A 20,403-nucleotide genomic window follows, 5' to 3' on the forward strand; every position below is an offset into this window, starting at 1 on the left:
TTGGATGGAAGGCTTTGCATCTTCCTCCAATAGAATCTTATGCATACACATGGAAGGGCTTAACCCTTTTAAGTCAGCAAGAGTTCATCCGATGGCATTTTGGTGCTGTTGCAGTACTTTGATTAGCTTTTCCTCTTGTTCTTGACTGAGGGCAGAATTGATTATTACCGGATAGCTTTCATCACTTCCCAACTATGCATACTTGAGGGTGGCAGGGAGTGTTTTCAGTTCAAGCTTGGGTGCTTCTTTCTCCTTTTCCCTTTCCTCTGGTGTGCTTGATATGGGCACTTCGGCATCTTTAATATCAGCAACCTCAATGCCTAGTGTGGAATCCTCTTCTGTCACTTCTTCAAGTGTTTCTTCAAATGTTTCTTGCACCACAATGTCCACTGCATCCAACCTCATACATTCTCCTAGTGACTCCTGTGGGTAGCTCATGGCCTTGAACACATTAAACCCAATTTTCTCATCATATAACCTAAGGGTAAGTTCACCCTTTTAGACATCAATGATAGCCCCAGCAGTGGCTAAAAATGGCCTTCCCAAAATTATTGAAGCCTTCGCTTCTTCCTCCATATCCAACACCACAAAGTCAGCAGGGAAGATGAAGTCTCCCACCTTCATCAACATGTCTTCTACTATTTCATGAGGGAATTTGAATGACCTGTCTACCAATTGGAGAGCCATTCTGGTTGGTTTGGCTTCCTCAATATTCATTCTTTTCATCATTGTTAAGGACATCAAATTTATGCTGGCTCCCAAATCACATAAGGCTTTCTCCACTGTGATTTCTCCTATAATGCAGGGGATTTGGAAGCTTGCTGGGTCTTTCAATTTTTGAGACAGTTTGTGTTGGATGATAACACTACATTCTTCTGTTAAAACCACAGTTTCATCATTCCTCCAACTTCTCTTCTTAGTCATTAATTCCTTCAGAAACTTAGCATATATTGGCATTTACTCTAATGCTTCAGCGAAGGAAATGTTGATCTGCAACCTCTTGAACACCTCTAGGAATCTGGAGAATTGGCTATCTTTTGCATTCTTCGTGAATCATTGAGGGTAAGGAGCTTTTGGGACATATGGCCTTAGGACTTCTTTTTCTTCTGATGGATTGGAAGTAGGTGTTTGTGCTTATTCCTTATCACTTGAACTTCCCTTTGCTTCCTCCTCTTGAGTTTCCCTTGAGGTCTCTTTTAATTCCTTTCCACTTCTGAGGGTAATAGCTTTGCATTCCTCTCTCAAAATTGTCTTGGCAGCATTACAAGAGCTAAGGCCAGGGGCTTGCTTGGACAGGTATCCAATTTGTGCCTCAAGTTTTGAATGGCAGCATCTTGATTTTGTAGATTGGATCTCACTTCCTCCTTGAAATTTTTCATGTCTTGAGACTCCTTACAAAGATTGGTGAGCATAGCTTCGATCCTGGACAACTTATCTTCAGATGGTGGATGGGTAGCTGAGTGTTGAGGCTGATTGGCTTGGGCTTGATATGGTGGTTGAGAGGAATTGTTGTATAGGTGTTGATATGATCTTGGATTGGATTGTTGGTAAGTGTACTGGTTAGTGTTATAAGGTTTCTGATCTTGGCCTTGGTTTTGTTAGTTTTCTCACCCAAAATTTGGGTGGCTCCTCCAACCCGGGTTATAGGTTTTTGAGTATGGATCATGAGCTTGCCTAGATGAATTCCCAAGGTAATTGACTTCCTCCCAGTTAACTCCTTCCTCTGTGTCCAACTCTCTTTGAGGTGATGGTTGAGTATGGATGGCTGCAGCCTGATTCTTCCCCATTTGCTTGGTCAATTCAGCTAATTGCTTAGTGATCATCTTATTTTGGGCCAGGATTGCATCCATGTTATTCAGCTCCATGACTCCTCTTTTGTTGCTCCTCTCAGAGGCATAGAAATACTCTTTGTCAGCCACTGTTTCTATGACATCAATGACTTCTTCAATAGTCTTCTTCTTGTTAAGGGACCCTCCAGATGAGTAGTCTACAACTTTCTTTAATTCATAGGAAAGTCCTTCATAAAAGATGTACAGTTGCAGCCACTCATTAAACATATCAGGGTGCATTTCCTTGTCAAATCTTTGAATCTTTCCCATGCTTCATATAAGGTTTCACCATCCTGCTGTCTGAATGTCTGCACCTCGGTTATCAATCTATTCACCCTTTGAGGAGGGTAGAACCTTGCTAAGAATCTAATTACCACATCTTTCTAGGTTGTTAAGCTTTCTTTGGGAAATGATTCTAGCCATTTAGATGCTTTGTCCTTCAAAGAGAATGGGAATAGTAATAATCTATAGGTGTCAGGATGAACACCATTAGATTTAACCGTATCACATATCCTTAGGAATGTGGTAAGATGCTGATTAGGTCTTCTTGGGCACTTCCTCTGAAAGAACAATTGTTTTAGACGAGTGTGATGAGCTGAGGTTTCAATTTGAAATTATTAGCATGGCAGCAGGGTTAGCTGCACCTCCTTTGGCATGATTGTTTACCTCTCCTTCATGATGGTTTTCCATATCATTCTCTATGTCTATATCCAAGTCTTCCTCCTATTCTTCTGCACCAATAGCCTTCTTTCCTCTTGCTTCCTTCCTTAATCTAAGGAAGGTCCTCTCTGGTTCACTATCAAAAGAGGTTGAGGTTTCCCCTCTTCTACCTGTCATACAATGAATAAGTACAAGAAATAGCAAGTGCAGAGTCCACTAAAATAGAGTATAGTTAGCTTGGTTAGAGCAATTTATCAAATGGTTAGTGGGTTAGCTTACTAGAAAGTAAGGAAATAAAGAAAAATAAAGAGAAACAACTAAAAATGCAGAAAGTAAAATTAAACAGCTGAAATTAAAATTCAATTAAACAAAGAAAAGAAAAATGCTCAATCCCCGACAACGGTGTCATAAACTTGATGTGTTGAAAACTGTCTCTCAACAATTTTCTACTGGCAAGTGCACCGAATTATCGTCAAGTAAAAACTCACAGTAGAGTGAGGTCGAATCCCACAGAGATTGGTTGGTTGATCAATGTTAATTGGAGAATTGTTCTAGTTGAGAGAAATCAGAAGTTGAATTGAGATTGCAGAATGTAAATTGGTGGGAAACTTAAGTGCAAGAAATGTAAATGAACAAAAATTAAATTGTAGAATAATAAGAGTAGAAACTTAAATTGCAAGTAATTAAAGTGCATAAGCTTAAATTGCAAGAAATTAAATAGGAATGGGGATTAAGCATGAAATTAAAGAGCAGAACGTAAAAGAATGGGTAGATCAGAGATGGGTAAGCTCATTGGGGTCAGGAGATGTGATAATCCTCCGGATCAAGTTCATTTCTATCTCTTCCTCAATCAATGCATTCATTGATCTCCTTGATAATCTTAGGTGATTAGATCCCAATTCCTTGGCAATCTAATTTCTCTAAGCATGAATAATTGCCCAATTTCTTGATTTAAGTGCTCATGGGAAGAGATGAAATATGGTCACTGATTATACCACACATATTCATAGATCAAAGTGTTGGTAGGATTACATGTCACGATATCCATCCAAACCCCAATCTAATCCAATGTGAGAAAGCATTTCTAGCATGATCTCCTCATTCCTCTTCCAAGGTTCAGAGGAAATCCAATTATGAATAGCTTTTTTCCCAAGATAACTACCTAATTGGATGAAGACTGAAAGCTTTCTAGCAAAATTAAGAGAAAAGAAAGAAGAAGAATAATGAAAACTAATATTGATCCATTGAATTACACAGAGCTCCCTAACCCAATGAAAAGGGTTTAATTGCTCATAGCTCTAAAAATGGAAAAATCGAACTAAACGATATATTACAGAATTTAAAGAATTACAGAAAAAGAAATTGATAGAGTTTCAATATCAGTCCATCCGAACTCCCCTACTAACTTGAATTCTAAGCTATTTATACACTTTCTTCCATTGATCTTCAATCTCCGAATTGGGCTTTTGGCCTTAATTTAATTGGGTTGAAGTTGCTCCAATTGGTTTCCCTTGCTATTGAGACGAGAGGAGTGCTTGTTGGAAGATTAGGTACTGGTTGCTATCATTGGCGTTTGGCTCAACATTGGAGTGCCAACATTTTTCTACCCATGCATACGTGTGCTTGCGCGTTTGCACATTTGGGTCCAAAATACGCATCCACGCGTTCGCGTGGATGCAAAATGTCCAAATCCAGTTTTTGAAGCTATTCAAAGACGTTGGCCTCAACGTTGGACTGACAACGTTCCCTCCAACGTTGGCATATCCACGCGTGCGCGTGACCTGTGCGTACGTGTGGATCATCAAAAGTTAAGCTTGCGCGTGCGGGCTGTATATGCATACGCGTCGTTGCACTTTTTCAAATGTAGAATTTTGGAAGTCAGATTGCGCATGTTTGTTACCAACGTTTGAGGCAACGTTGTTGGTCCAATGTTGCTCCATCTACGCGTACACGTTTCCATCGCATGCGCGTGGATTGTCAAAATTTTCAATCCACGCGCACGCGTACAGCACGCGTGCAGGTCGCCACAATTTTTCCCAATTTCCGGAAAGTACATTTTAGCAAAACGTTGGAGATAACGTTGGCTTGCTAACGTTTCCTCCAACGTGGGCACCAGCAAATTATGCAGAGGCTCCCCTGTTTCATTCCTCTCAACGTTTGAGGCAGCTTTGGTGGTCCAACTTGGCCACCAACGTTGCTTCTTCTTCATCCTTTTCCTGGCCATTCTTCAACCTTTTTCTATGCCTTTCTTCACTAATCATGAAGCAAAACATGCATCAAAGCCCTGCTAATATCATGAGAGATTGCATTATTCTTAGCACACAAGTAATTATGGTATAATTCTCATGAAAAAGTATCAAATTAACTGGGTTTGAATGAATCAAGGTGTGTATCAATTTTTAACCCAATTGATTACTTATTGCTCAATAAAGTGCATAAAACTTACTAAAAACAAAAGAAAAAGGCTATTGAAACTAGCCTAAGATGCCTTGGCATCATTTAACTAATAATTATATCAATGACAATTTTAATTCAAGAAGCAAGCATACAAATAGTAAAAAGTATAACTCAAATCATGTAATGTAAGGAGCACCAATAAGATAACCAAATGGTTGCCTCAATTCTCCAACACCAGCTATAAGTTAAATCAATCATGATTCAATGTGTTCTTTAAAGTTCAACCACAGACAAAATTCTCAGAGAAAAAAATTCTTGATTATAACACCATTACTGGGAAGAAAGGCTTTTCTTTTTATAAAACCAGAAAAAATTCAAAAAAATTAAAATAAAACCACCAAAATCAGAACTATCAAAAGCCCCAAAAACTCAGATTCAATGTAACTCAGAAATTTTATTCCTATAGTAAAATTTAGAATCAATGCATTTAAAAATTTCATTCCCATACTAAAATTCAAAACATTCCCATACTAAAATTCAGAATCAATGCATTCCAAAATTCCATTTTCATACTAAAATTCAGAACATTCCCAATCTTCACTCAGAATCAATGCATTCAGAAATTCTATTCCATAGTAAAATTCAGAAGTTTTTTACCAATACGTAGAGGAGGAGCAGGGGGCTTACAGCAGCGCGTAGTGTTGTTAGAGCTTGCGAAGAGGAGGAGATGAGACAGGGGAAGAAGAAGGAGAAGGAGAAGGAGAAGGAGAAGGAGAGGCGTTTCTCGAAGATTACTACGTACGTGGAGCCGAGACAGGAGGAGGAAGAGCCATGGAGCAGCGTGCGTGGAGAATATGACCGCGCCGATTCCCGTAGAGGAGAGCACCGCGCCGACACCCGTGGAAGGGAGCACCTTGCCATCGCCCGTGGAGGACAGCACCGCGATCTAGAGCTGCTGTCGTACGTGGAGGAGAGCGACGATTGTGGAGGGTGTGTCGCCGTTTGGGATTGGTTTCAAGTGTTAGGGCATACGGTAGTGATGAATTGAAACAAATATGTTCTTTTCTTTTTTTAAGTTATTAGATTGAAAAATAATTGGTGGGAATATGATTAAAAGTTTTTCTCTAAAATTTTTAACTATGAATAATTTTAGGCAACTTTTTATAATTGTTATTTATTCAATTTTTTGACAATCTTTATAAAATGTTGTATTTTTATTTAAAAATATTATCTTAAATGTTTTATATTATAAGATTTTTTAAGTGTTGTTTTAGATATCAAAGACAACAAATTTTGTGGATAGCAAAAAATTTTGTAATCTTTGCCTTACTCAAAGGTAACTTGTAAAAAATGTTATCCTTTTTTATTTAAGGCAACTTTTGTTAAATGTTGCTTCAAGGGTTACCTTAGACCAAAAATGTTGTAGTCATTGCATGATAATTTATAATTCAATTTTAGAATTATATATCATGTAAAATAATATTGAAAAAGATTTTACAGCTTATATAAATTATACTCTATTGTAAATTTGTGTGTGAGAGAGAAAGAAAGATAGACAGAGAGAAGGGTTGGGGGTTTATGGCTAAAAATTGTGTGCCACATGCAATTGTAATATTAATTATTGAAGCGGTTGTTTGTTTGGGCAATGGAGAATTACAAAAAGCTATTATTGCAGAATCTGCTTTGACTACATTTGATCATGTTAAAGTCGAAAACGCCATTGCAGAATGTGTGGAGGAGTGTGAGAAACTTCATGTACATGACCGAAACAAAATGGCCTACTGCGTTCACATATGTATCGACTTAGAATGCACAAAATACTATTCAAAAGATGAAAAGGAGATGCATGTATGCATATACAAGTTTCGTGCTAAGTATTTCGTCAAGAAGTAATAAAGGTAAGAATATAAGCTTTTAGTTAATATAATATTAATTTTATAAATTCTTGATGTGTGAATATCACTCTTTTTAAAAGAATTTGGAAAATCCCATGAATTAAGGAAAAAGTTTCTAAAGTATTTACCGTTATCGCATAAAATACAAGGATTAAAAAATTTAAGAAATTTGTGGTCGTAGTTTGAAGTATCTCCTAAAAAAAGATGAAACAAATATTTCTAAAGTTTATTTCAGTTTTGAAAGTTTTATTTTTCATTGCACCAGAAGCTATACCTAGTTTATTATGAGTCGTTTAATTTGAAATTAATGGTAGAATAATATTTATGCAATTCGGAAAAGACTAGGAAGTAATTCAAACTACCCATTTGATGAGTTATATATTGATTTTAATTAGAGTCTTTATTTTGTTGTTGTTTGCTTCAATTTTTCTTGAATTTAAAACACTTGTTGTGTTTTAAAAGTTTTGACGTGTAAAACATGTTTGACTAGGAAGTAATCTACAATGATTATTTGGATGCACAATGCTCTTGTTTATAATTTTTAATTTTTACTATATATGTTGCAACGTACCTTAAATATAATGTACCAATACTTTAAATAAATACGAGACAACAGTAGCTATTTACAATCAAATGTGTAGGAAAACTTTATGAAATAATATTTTGCAAATACAATCTTGATATATACGATCCTTATGTAATAAAGCCTTCTATGTCTAAATTAATTTTTGAGTAGTCTTTGCTGTGATAAATTCTTTACTCTACTTTTCGTAATATTGAAAGAGTCATAAACTATATCAAAAAGTTATTTAAATGTTCATTCATATAACATACAAAATAAGTATCTCAAAGAGAGAAAATCAACTTGTATATATTAAACGTGAGCATGATAAATGAAATAAGTATTTCAAAATTTTAGTTTAGTTCTGATTTTGTTTTTTAAAGAATCGCACTTGATATTTTATTTTGGTGTATGTCTATGGTTTATGTAATTAAAGTTTGAAGCACTGTCTTTACTACCATTATGATGTTTAGGAAGATAAGGATAATAATTTCCCAATAACTTTGTTCTAAACCTCTATCTTTGTCTCTCTATGTGTGTGTGTTTCGTTGTAGGTTGGCTTATTAGAACTGAATTCTCCCTTGAATGGAAGAAGCTATTAAATAAATTGATCAGATTGGAAAGTGATTCGCCTTGCAGATTTATAGTATGGTTCAATTATCCATAACTTTATATATACTCTCAATAATAATAATAATATTAGGTACGTACGTATTATAATCAGATGTATTAATTAAAATGTTGTGAAATAAAAAAATATTTATTGGGTTTATTTGTTGCAAGATTTTAGCTGTACTTTTTTAACTCGAATTGCTTAATTTAATGGGTTTAGCTAAAACATATGCTAAGATTATTAATATATAGTAGAAAATTTAAATCTTTTATTTTAATAAATAAATAATAAATATATCAAAAATTTAAATTTTATATTTTTTCATATAAACATTTTTAATTAGTCATCTTAATATCTATAACAATATATAATGTCAATACATGATTTTGGTGTCCAATTTTTTTTTCAATTTTGTCCTCCCTAATCATCTATCTCATTATATGTCAGTTTTACATTAAAAAACTTTTACTACCTCGTCTTCTCTCTTATCACATATATTCATGTTCTCTCTTATTTCATTCATTCGTAATCACAAAACTTCTATAATTATATCTCTTCTCTCTTACTGTCTATCATATCAGATTATGTTACTGCATAATAAAAAAATATTTTTTTTAGTCATTTTTACTTGCATCCTTCTCAGTTCCAATATTGCTTCTAAAAAAAAGTTTATTATTAAAAAAATTCTTTCATCTTAAATAAAAAATTTTCTATCCATTTTCTACAGTAATCTTATTAAGATTTTTATATTGGATGTAAATTATCGTTACAGATTTTTTTTTTATTTGAATATATTTTTAAAGAATAAAAATAAAATAGTTCAAAAGGGACAATTTTAAAAAAAATAAATTTATACAGAATAATTTTTCTCTTGTCATACTCTTCTAATATACTCTAGGTACCTACACAATATATAATGTCAATTGGCGTCTAAATTTAACTTCCAATATAAACCTACATAAGTTTATTATTAAAAAACATTTTTCCGTATATTCGTCAGTTACGTTGAATAAAAAAAATTTCACATATTTTTCGCAGCAACTCTATCAAGAGTTTTCTATTGGATATAAATTATTCATGCGGATTTTTTTTATTATGGATATGCTTTTAAAAAATTAAAAGTAAAATAGTTTAATAGGACAATATTTTTTTAAAAAAATTTACACAGAATAATTTTTGTACTCAGGATTCATTTTACATATAATATTCATTCATCTAATTTCATTCATGGAGTACCTTATAAAAATTATATTTAAGTAATTTTTTTATCTTATAACTATTTTATATTTTGAAATTTAAAATTTTGTATTTTTATTTTTATTCAAACTTTAATTTTATGTTTTATTTTAGTTATGTTAATACTGTATTAACATTAGTTTTAATGTTTAACTTTTAGGATAAATAAAAAGATGATATCTTTTTTATAAATTTGATAATTAAAAAATTATTTATCATAGAACAAATTAAATCTATTTCTTGACTATAGAAATATATATAATTTACTCTTGAATGTAATCAAAATAAATATATATTTATTTAATTTTTTAAATTTTACATTAATTATTAAAATCACGATATAATGTATGTACTCTTATAAAAAATGAAAATGACTTCATAATTATTTTTTTCGAAAAAAAACATGTCAATCACCATAGAGTATAATTTAAAATAAGTAATAAAAAACGAATATAAAATTTAACTTTTTGGTTATTTGGTATAAAAATAAATATAATAAAATAAATTTATGTTCTCATACATAATGACATAAAATTTAACATTATCCTTTTCTAGAGCCATGTATTTTTTTTAGTTTTTATCCTTATTTTTGTATTTTATTTTAATTTTATTAAACCAAAAAGTACTAATGTCATTTAACTTTAGTTTTTAACTTTTATCATAAATGAAAATATGTGACTTTAAATGTATTAGATAATAAAAAAACTCAGAATAAAAAAAATAAAATTTAGTCATTCATTACAGTTATAGGAGTGTAGAGACTCAGATAAGAGTTACAAAATTTTGTTTGAACTTTTATTTTTAAAGTAGTCTGAGTGTAATAATTATGAACTAATATATATGTTGGTAACTAATTGCGATTGAAGATAAGATAGAAAGAGAATAAAAACCGAAGAAGGAAGAGAGAACAAGCTAATATAAAAGTGATGGTGAAACATATATAGATAGATAATAATAATAAAAAAGAATAATGAAAACAAAATTAAAAATTCTAAAAGAATAATAAGACTAAAAATAATTTAATTAAAATATTGAATATAAAATTATAAGAAATAAAAAATTTTAGCTATTAAACTTATATGAGAGAAAGAGAGATTTAAATATAAATTTTTATATCTGCTTCAAATTAAGTATAATTGAGAAATAAATACATTTACAAATATTTATAAATTTTATCTTTATTATTACACATAGTAACAACATAATGATTTTAGTATTATACCTAAATTAATTTAAATTCAATTATTCTATATATTAAAGAAATTAAATAATTAATAATTTTTTTATTTTATTTAATTATTGTATACAAAATATTTGAATGCTTGATATCTTAATTTTTTTTAAATGATAAAATATGACTTAATAAGTAAGTATGAAAAATAAGTATCTTTATAATAATTATACATCTAGATATCTAAATCAAATAAAAAAGTAATTTTTTTAACAAATCTTTAACAACTCAAAAGTTAACACAATGGATATGTATGGATCAAAGTGATAAACAAAAATAAGAGCTGCAATAATGGTAATATGATATAGTGGTAATTGATTGCAGTCGGGACTAATAGAAGAAGAAAATAAAAAAAGAGAATAAAATAAGGTAACATAACAATGACGGCGAGACAATAATAGTTATACATGTAAAAAAATAATAACAAAAAATAATAGTATATAATATGACGAGACGATATAATCAAAATAAAATTAATAATTTTGAAATAATAATAAAATTAAAGATAACTAAAAATATTCAATATAAGATTAAAAAAATAATTTTTTATCTATTAGAATTATATATCTTCTAAAAGAGTGTTTTGAATATGAATATAAATTTTTAAATTTATTTCAAATTAAATAGGATTGAGAAAATAAATAAATTTAAGATATAAATAATTAATTTGTAAATAATATTAGTAAATTTTTATCTTATTTTTTTATTTTTTACGTTCTATATATATTAAATAATTTAAAATATTTTATATTTTTATAATTTATTTTTTAATTATTGATATTAAATTTATACTTTTAAAAATAAAAATATAAAAATATCTTTTTAACTTTATAGAAGAGCGGCTAAATAGACATTGTCGTGCCTAAATTGAGTCGCTAATGTTCTTAAAGCAGATATTAATTAGTTAAACACTAATTTAATTAGCACAAAACTCGCATCCACTACTCAAGTGTTTGCAGTAAATACCACTGCCCACAATATACCATTTTTCAGATATCTTTTTTCTGTTTTTTTTTTTTTTTATCTCTTTCAAGTAAGCAACTTACTAAAAAGTCCAAAAGAGATAGTGAGAAGGGAAAAATCTTCAATAATAACCCTTTTAACCCAAACAATTTCAAAATCCTCAATTTAACATAACTAACACAGATTATTATATTTTTAAGTTGATAGAAAGAGATATGTAAATAGTTATACCGAATAAAATAAGAAACAAAAATAACTATATCTCTAAAAGTTACATTAAATAATTGCATCATGGGTATATATGTAAATGTTTTATTATTCATGTATATATTATTTGATAAAATAATAAATTCAAAAAATTAACTTATTTAAAATATCGTTAGTACAGAAACTTGAATATATAAAATTTATTTTCATCACGGCAATTCAAAACCAGAACAGCTTTTGTAAGGATAAAAAATTTAAATTAAACATAACAACATATTGTTTAAGAATTTCTAATTCCTTTCTTTGTTATCGAAAATGGTCATTTCATATAATGCCTAAAAGAATAGTTTATTTATTTACCTTCAAAATCCATTCTATTCAAAAAGCTATCAAATTTAATAAAATAAACAAATTATTCAAAAGCAAAATTTCGCTATTATGGGATATTTTATTTGGTTTATATTAGTAGTTTTTGGCTCTTTAATTTCAAAAGCAATCAAACAGGACAGGAATAATAATAAACTACCATAAAATACTAGCTCCTTGGAGAAAATGAAAAGCCTTTTTTATTTACAATGATAATTTGCCGCTTTAGTACTTCAAATAATATCACTTAACATTTGTATAAAACTATGTTCATTTTTGTAAGCTTATGAGTGCAAGATAGAATAAGCTACATTTCACTAATCATTCTCTTTTGAATTTTATTTTGTTAGATGTATATTAAAATTAGTAATTATAATCAGCTATAATTAGTATAATTAGTATAATTAAAATATAAAATACATATTTTAAATGGATTAAGTTACATATATATTTATATATAACTACATAATAATTGATTTGATGACTAATTTTTTATAAAAATATAGTATTTTTGTTTTAAATTAATGTTATATAAGAAACCATTTCTTTCTAAAATAAAAATGCTAACACAAAAAATTCACCACTATTTATTTGTGCATTTTAATATATATTTTATATTACTAGCTTATTTTAGCCTATATACATCTAACATGATTATAGAACATTTTTTTTTTGGTCAGTGATTATAGAACATATTTAAATCTATATGCATTGGACTGGAGTGTATGAAGAATAATCTAAATAGATTTACAGGTCATGGAATTTAGGCTATATTATTAATCAATTGATTAAAATATTGAATTAACAAAGATAACTAGCTAACAATTGAATAAATCGTATAATTGTGTGTAAAGAAAAAGAAACATCTTGGAAGCATATTAGTAGTGATAGTAACTTAAACTTAAGGCCCTAATATTGCTGGACTTGGAAAATTATCTTGGTGGTTATGTGTTAGAATTTTGCCCAAAAAAAAAAGAAAAACAGAGGACCATGATGAGCGGCTATCTAGTAGACTTAAATAACAAACTGCTGGTGTTTTTGTGAGATTGCAAATACAGGGAATAGGGTGGTGGTAGAAGTGGACACGGTGGTTCCGTTGGATAGGCTCGTAATTATATCCAAGGACCCTAAAATCGTGGAAAAAGAATGACAAGCACTGAAAACTCAACTTTGAAAAAAAGTAGATGAGGAACTTGTTTTATGATGAACCAAAACTAATACGTTTGGATATTAACAAGTGTACCGAATCATATCAAGTAATATTACAGTAGATGGATATCGTTTTTATGAGGATTAACGGATTGAATCAAGTAATATTTAATTGAATTTTTAATTAAATCAATCAAACATTGGCAAGAGAATTATAAATTTTAAAGTAGAGCAAAGAACAGTGAAGAGAGAATTGTAGTGACCAAAAGAAGGTTTAGAGATTTAAAAAAGTAATCAAGTTATGAAAATATTAAAGGCTTTGAAGATGTTTAATTCTTAGAAAAAACAATACTTGTGTTTTCCAAGTTTGACTTATGCAAAAATATTTTTGCAGTAAATCATTTATTAAAATCAAATTCCAATTTTTTGGTAATCTAATTTCTCTTAACTTAATTAATCGCCAAATCCTTGATCAACTAATCAAGAGAAGTGGTTAAGAACGATTTCGATTTAAAGCCGCATAATATTAAAAAATTATCCCTAGCTGAATTATGTAATACTCTACCACACAAATCCTTATGCTATAGTCGTAAATTAAAGGTGCTGAGATACTACGATACCTAAAAAAAGGATACATACATAATACTTGAAGAATAATAATATAATTAGGAGCCTGTGAAAGAAAGATTAACAAAATCGACAGCCATTATTCACACACGAGACATAAATGTAAGAAGCGTCGCATACTGGAGCGAAGATATATATACTTATATACACTAGTTCCAGAATAGGATACATAATAGTTACTAGTCTCGACCCACGAAGAAAAGACCGGCTAGAATATTAAAAACCAGAAAAGTATACAAAATAGAAATCTTGTTTCTCCAAATAAAGCCTCTAAGAGGAAATATACAATAAAGTTTCAACAGTGGAGAAAGCTCTGCCAACATAAACTTCAAAAAGTCTTATTCGCATCGCAAAACAAAATCCCGCACTCTTAGCGAGGCACGTCACGCCCTGCATCTGAAAAACATAAAATTCACGACAGGTGAAAATTCGTAGGTTCCCAGTAAGGTAATAGTCCCAAGTAAAGACTGTATCCAACTTCATAGAAGTTCAAGCCTAGGGTCTTAACTAATTCCAACAGGATCAATTTTCTAAAGTCTCAGCTATATCAATTACCTCTAGCCTCAATCATTCTCAATACATTATCATCTTTACTCCTAATATTCTATTGCTCAATTCAGTAGTATCAATCACAAATAACAATCAATACAAAACAAACACAATTAGAGAGCATGTATGCCAAGTATGACAGTTAGCAATTAAAATAAATTTACAGTTAGACAAACCAAAACAAATATGCACACTCAAACAACAGCAAACAAATATAGTATGATGTTGCCTGTCTTATTAGCCGTGAGCTCATTTGTCGGTTAAAAATGTTAGAACCCGACACATTCGGTAGCTAACCCGGACATTGTTTCTCTGTTGCGCATCTCCAAGAGAAAAAATATTTGGGCTTATCACAAGACAGTCTTAGAAGGAGAGTGTTTTGTCACCTTCTCACTAGTGATATTATTCTGTCTCAAAGGGAGAGTGCCATGTCACCTGTCTAAGAGGGAGAGTGCCCTATCACCTTGCAATAAGAGAGAACGTGGACAAATCAACCCACCATATTCTTGAAAGGAACATTCCAAACTTATCACAAGTTGGTCTTACAGGGAGAGTGCCTATTACTTGTCTCAGAGGGAGAGTGTCCTGTCACTGTGCAATCAATACTCACATCTCCATCACAACTACACAAGCGGGACAAAACCAATGACTTTGCCACATGATGCCAGGGCATCTAGGCCAGTTTCACTGACCTTTTCTTTATTGTTTTAGGGTAGTTTCATGCATTTTCTTAGAGAATAAGGCAAGTTTTGGATGAAAATACACTCACACCTTGATTCAAGCAACTATTGTGAATTTTACATGATTTCATGAGGATTTAGCAAGAATTGAATGACAAATTGATAATGCATAATCTCATGACTTTGGCTAGAGCTTTGATGCACTTTATTTGCTTGATTTCAGGACAAAGGAAGCAAGGAAGAACCATGTTAGTAGTCACGTTAACCTAGTTAACGTGACCACTAACGTGGAATGGGAATGAGCTTGCAACGTTAATGAGAAAAGTGATCACCAATAACGCCTGCGAAGCCATCATAAGCCCACGTTAATTGCCACGTTAACTAGGTTAACGTGGTAGTTAACGTCGAAATAAAGAGAGCTCCAGCGTTAGTAGTAAACGTGAACACCACTAACGCTCTAAGAATTGGCAATGAGCCACGTTAAGAGTCACGTTAACTTAGTTAACGTGAACTCTAACGTGGAAGAGAGGAACAATGCCAATGTTAGTGACACTCACCTTTGTCACTAACGTTGGATCAAACTAGCATTGCCCACGTTAGTGGTCACGTTAAGACCACTAACGTGAAAGTTAACGTGGAGCTAAGATTGATGAGCCAACGTTAGTGACACTCACCTTTGTCACTAACGTTGGAGATGACATTCACTACCACGTTAACTTAGTTAACGTGAGCTCTAACGTGGAGAGTAGGGGCACTTGGAGCGTTAGTGACAAAGATAAGTGTCACTAACACTCTCGAAGATGAGGCTTGCCCACGTTAAGAGCCACATTAGTTACACTAACGTAAACTCTAACGTAGGGACAAGGGGCACAAGGAAACGTTATTGAGAAAGGTGAGTCCCAAAAACACTTGCGAAGGTTCATAAGGCAATGTTAGTGGTCACATTAGTGCCACTAACGTTGAAGCTAACGTGGACTATATGGGGTTGGAGCGTTAGTGAAAAAGGTGATTACCACTAACGTTCTCGAACCCACAATGTCACTTAACGTTAACTTCACTAACGCCCATGCCTAATTTATACTTTTCTGCAAGTTGAGCCCACTAAAGATTGTAACTGCTTCAACTCAAGATCTAAGGCCCACATCCAAGACTTGAATAACTCACTAGAAGATCAAGAGAAGTAGTATAAATAGGAGTAGTTTTGAACTATACAGAAGCTTGGCATTTTGGAGAACTATCCTCTGTATATTTACTTTTCTGTACTTTTAGCTAAGCATGTATTCTTTTCTGCCATTTTCCATTTCCAAAGCTATGAACAACTAAACCCCTTTCATTGGGTTAGGGAGCTCTGTTGTAATTTGATGGATCAATTATAGTTTTCATTCTTCTTCTTCTTTTTTCTCTTTTGATTTACTAGAAAGCTTTCGATCTTAATTTAGTTGGTTAGTTGTCTTGGAAAAGAAACTCTCCATAATTGGATCTCCTCTGAGCCTTGGAGAAGGGATGAGGAGATCATGCTAGAAATTCTTTCTCATGTTGGACCAAATTGGGGTCTGGGCGGATATAGTGACATGTAATACTCCCAATACTTTAATTTGGAAATACATGTGGTATAATCAGTGACCACACTTCATCTCTTCCCATGAGCAATTAAATCAAGGAATTGGGCAATTGTTCAAGCTTAGGAGATTGGGTTGCCAAGGAATTGGAACCCAATCACTTAAGATTGCCAAGGAGATCAATAGATGCTTTGATTGAGGAATATATGAAAATGAATTTGATCCAGAGAATACAGCATCTCCTGAGCCCAATGAATTCCCCATTTCTGATCTTACCCATTGATCGCTAACGTTAGTGACACTTACCTTTGTCACTAACGTTGGGGTGAACCACCAAGAGCCACCATGAGCAACGTTAACTCCCACGTTAACTTAGTTAACATGGAAGCTAACGTGGATAAAGAGATAATGAGCCAACGTTAGTGACACTCACCTTTGTCACTAACGTTGGAGATGGTTAGCATTACTATGTTAGAAGCCACGTTAACCTAGTTAACGTGGACTCTAACGTGGGAAGTAGGGGCACATTGGAACGTTATTGACAAAAATAAGTGTCACTAACGCTCTCGAAGAATTAGCATTGCTACGTTAGAAGACTCTAACGTAAGGAGAAGGGTGACTCACCACGTTATTGGGAAAGGTAAGTCCCAATAACGTATGCGAAGGGCTAAGAGGCAACGCTAGTGGTCACGTTAGTGCCATTAACGTTGAAGTCAACGTGATCATATTTGGGTTAGGAATGTTAGTGAAAAAGGTGATTGTCACTAACGTTCTCGAACCCACACTTTCACCTAACGTTGACACCACTAACGTCCTGAGCCAAAGTCCCTGCCTACTTCACATTTTCTCTCTGCAAGCAAAGCTAAGCCCAATAAAGAGGATAACTGCTTCAAACTCAAGATCCAGAGGCCCATACCCAAGATTTGAAGAGCCAACTAGAAGATCAGAAGAGTAGTATATATAGGAGTAGCTTTGAATTAGATAGGGGTTGGAAATTTTAGGAGCCTTGGGCATAGAGCTACTCTTTGTATTTTACTTTCTCTGCAACTTCTAGTTTTACTTTCATGATGTATTCTCCATCTTTGTATTTATTTTTTTCAGGGCTATGAACAACTAAATCCCATGGATATGTGACTATAATCCTACCAATACTTGATTTGGGAATGCATGTGGTATAATCAGTGACCATACTTCATCTCTTCTCATGAGCAATTGACCAAGGAATTGGCTATTGATCAAGATTTGAGAGATTGGATTACCAAGGAATTGGAATTCGATCACTTAAGATTACCAAGGAGATCAATGAATGCATTGATTGAGAAAGAGATGAAAATGAATTTGATCCGGAGAATGCAACATCTCCTAAGCCCAATGAACCCCAATTTCTGATCTTACCCATTCTTTTTAATTTCTGCCATTTACATTTATGAGCAATTCCCCCATTCCCATTTAAGATTCTGCATTTACTTTATGCCATTTACATTCAGCTATTTATTTCTAGCATTTACTTTTTCTGCTCTTTAATTTTCCGTTATTTAGTTTTCTGCAAATCTCAAATCAAATTCTGGTTCGCTCAATTAGAACATTCCTCTAATTAAAGTTGCTTGATCAATCAATCTCTATGGGATTCGACCTCACTCTATAGTGAGTTTTTACTTGACGACAATTCGGTACACTTGCCGAAGGAAATTTGTTACTAGACAAATTTTCAGTGCATCACCACTCCCAAGTCACATAAAAAAGGAGAAGCGCTCAAACCATGCCTTCCAAAAGCTCCATACCCCCAGTAGTTGCAGTTAAAGAAGAAAGGAGAGGATAACCAATTCTCAAGATTCTTGGAAATCTTCAAGAAACTACAAATCAACATACCTTTTGCTGAGACAATAGAGCAAATGTCACTCTACGCCAAGTTTTTGAAGGAGCTGATGACCAAGAAGAGTAGTTGGAAAAATAATGAGACTGTAGTACTCACCGAAGAATGTAGTGTCATCATACAGCACAAATTACCCCAGAAATTGAAGGACCCTGGAAGCTTCCAAATTCCCTGTATCATAGGGGAAATCACAGTGGAGAAAGCTTTATGTGATCTAGGAGCTAGCATAAATCTGATGTCCTTAGCAATGATGAGGAAAATGAAGATTGAGGAAGCCAACCCAACAAGAATGGCCTTGTAATTGGCAGATAGATCATTCAAGTTTCTCCACGGAATAGTAGAAAACTTGTTGGTGAAGATAGGAGACTTCATCTTTCCAGCAGACTTCGTAGTATTAGACATGGAGGAAGGAGCTAAGACTTCCATTATCCTGGGAAGGCCATTCTTGGCCACTACCGGAGCCATCATTGATGTCCAAAAGGGTGAACTTGTCCTTAGACTACATGAGGAGAAATGATATTCAATGTGTTCAAGGCCATGAGTTACCCACACGACTCATTGGGAGAATGTATGAGGTTGGACTTGGTGGATGCTGTGGTGCAAGAAACTCTTGAAGAAGAACTTGAGAAGTTAATAGAAGAAGAGGAATTAACATCCAGCGAAGAGGCTGCAGCCGCTGAAATGCATGTTCAAGGCACACTAAAAGGGAAGGATGAAAGAAAAGAAGTACCCAAACTTGAGCTAAAGGCACTGCCACCCACTCTCAAGTATGGATACTTAGGAGAAAATAAAAGTTATCCAGTGATTATAAATTCAGCCCTCAGCCAAGAACAAGAGGAAAAGTTGCTTCAAGTCTTACAAAAACATAAGGATGCCATTGGATGGACACTTGCTGACTTGAAGGGAATCAGTTCAGCCATATGCATGCATAAGATAGTTTTGGAAGAGGATGCCAAACCTTCCATTCAGCCCCAAAGGAGGTTGAATTCAACTATGAAGGAAGTAGTACAGAAAGAAGTCATGAAGTTGTGGCAGGGAGGAGTAATCTACCCAATTTCATATAGCCCATGGTTCAGTCCAGTTCAAGTAGTCCCCAAGAAAGGAGGAATCACTGTGGTACCCAACGAAAGAAATGAGCTAATCCCTACAAGAACCGTCACAGGATGGAGGATGTGTATTGACTACAGAAAGCTCAATGAAGCCACAAGAAAAGATCATTTCCCACTTCCCTTCATGGATCAGATGTTGGAAAGACTTGCGGGACATGCATATTATTGTTTTCTAGATGGTTATTCAGGATATACCCAAATAGTGGTTGATCCAAGAGACCAAGAGAAAACATCATTCACCTGTCCATATGGAGTGTTTGCCTACAGGCGCATGCCATTTGGGCTATGTAATGTACCTGCAACTTTTCAATGCTGCATGCTTTCCATATTCTCAGATATGATAGAGAAGTTCATTGAAGTTTTCATGGATGACTTTTCAGTATTTGGAGACTCCTTTCCTAATTGCCTAAACCATCTTGCCTTGGTATTAAAAAGATGTCAAGAGACCAACTTGGTCTTGAATTGAGAAAAATGTCACTTTATGGTGACAGATGGAATAGTCCTTGGCCATAAAATTTCTAACCAAGGCATTGAGGTAGACAGAGCTAAGGTGGAGCTAATTGAAAAATTACCTCCACCAAGTGATGTCAAGCCCTTAGCAATCTCCTGATGTCTGATACACTATTTATCTTTGATGAGAAGTGCATGCTAGCATTTGAAAACTTGAAAAAGAGGCTATCCTCAGCTTCTATCATCACCCCACCTGATTGGAGTTTACCATTTGAACTGATGTGTGATGCATCCGATTTCGCAGTTGGGGCAGTGTTAGGACAAAGAAAAGAAAATTTGGTTCATGTCATATACTATGCCAGCAAGGTCCTTAATGATACTCAACGAAATTATACCACCACCGAAAAGGAGTTGCTGGCAATAGTTTTTGCATTTGACAAATTTAGAT

General features: G+C 33.1%; 1 protein-coding gene and 1 non-coding gene across 2 annotated transcripts; one reads left to right on the forward strand and one right to left on the reverse strand.

Moving 5' to 3' along the window:
- Positions 1 to 498: 498 nt before the first annotated feature.
- On the reverse strand, positions 499 to 957 carry LOC110278640 (uncharacterized). Its single transcript, XM_021136885.1, has one exon. The coding sequence runs from the start codon at positions 955 to 957 to the stop codon at positions 499 to 501; it is 459 nt and encodes a 152-aa protein (XP_020992544.1).
- Positions 958 to 2,055: 1,098 nt separating this feature from the next.
- On the forward strand, positions 2,056 to 2,158 carry LOC127746258 (small nucleolar RNA R71). The gene has a single exon (XR_008007878.1). It is a non-coding gene; the product is annotated as a small nucleolar RNA R71 (small nucleolar RNA).
- The last annotated feature ends 18,245 nt before the right edge of the window (positions 2,159 to 20,403 follow it).

Source organism: Arachis duranensis, chromosome 3 (genome assembly GCF_000817695.3).
Source record: "Arachis duranensis cultivar V14167 chromosome 3, aradu.V14167.gnm2.J7QH, whole genome shotgun sequence".
Lineage (NCBI taxonomy): Eukaryota > Viridiplantae > Streptophyta > Magnoliopsida > Fabales > Fabaceae > Arachis > Arachis duranensis.

Coding starts and splice junctions, on each gene's coding strand:
- LOC110278640 (XM_021136885.1), bottom strand. CDS start 957: ATGCCAATATATGCTAAGTTTCTGAAGGAATTAATGACTAAGAAGAGA.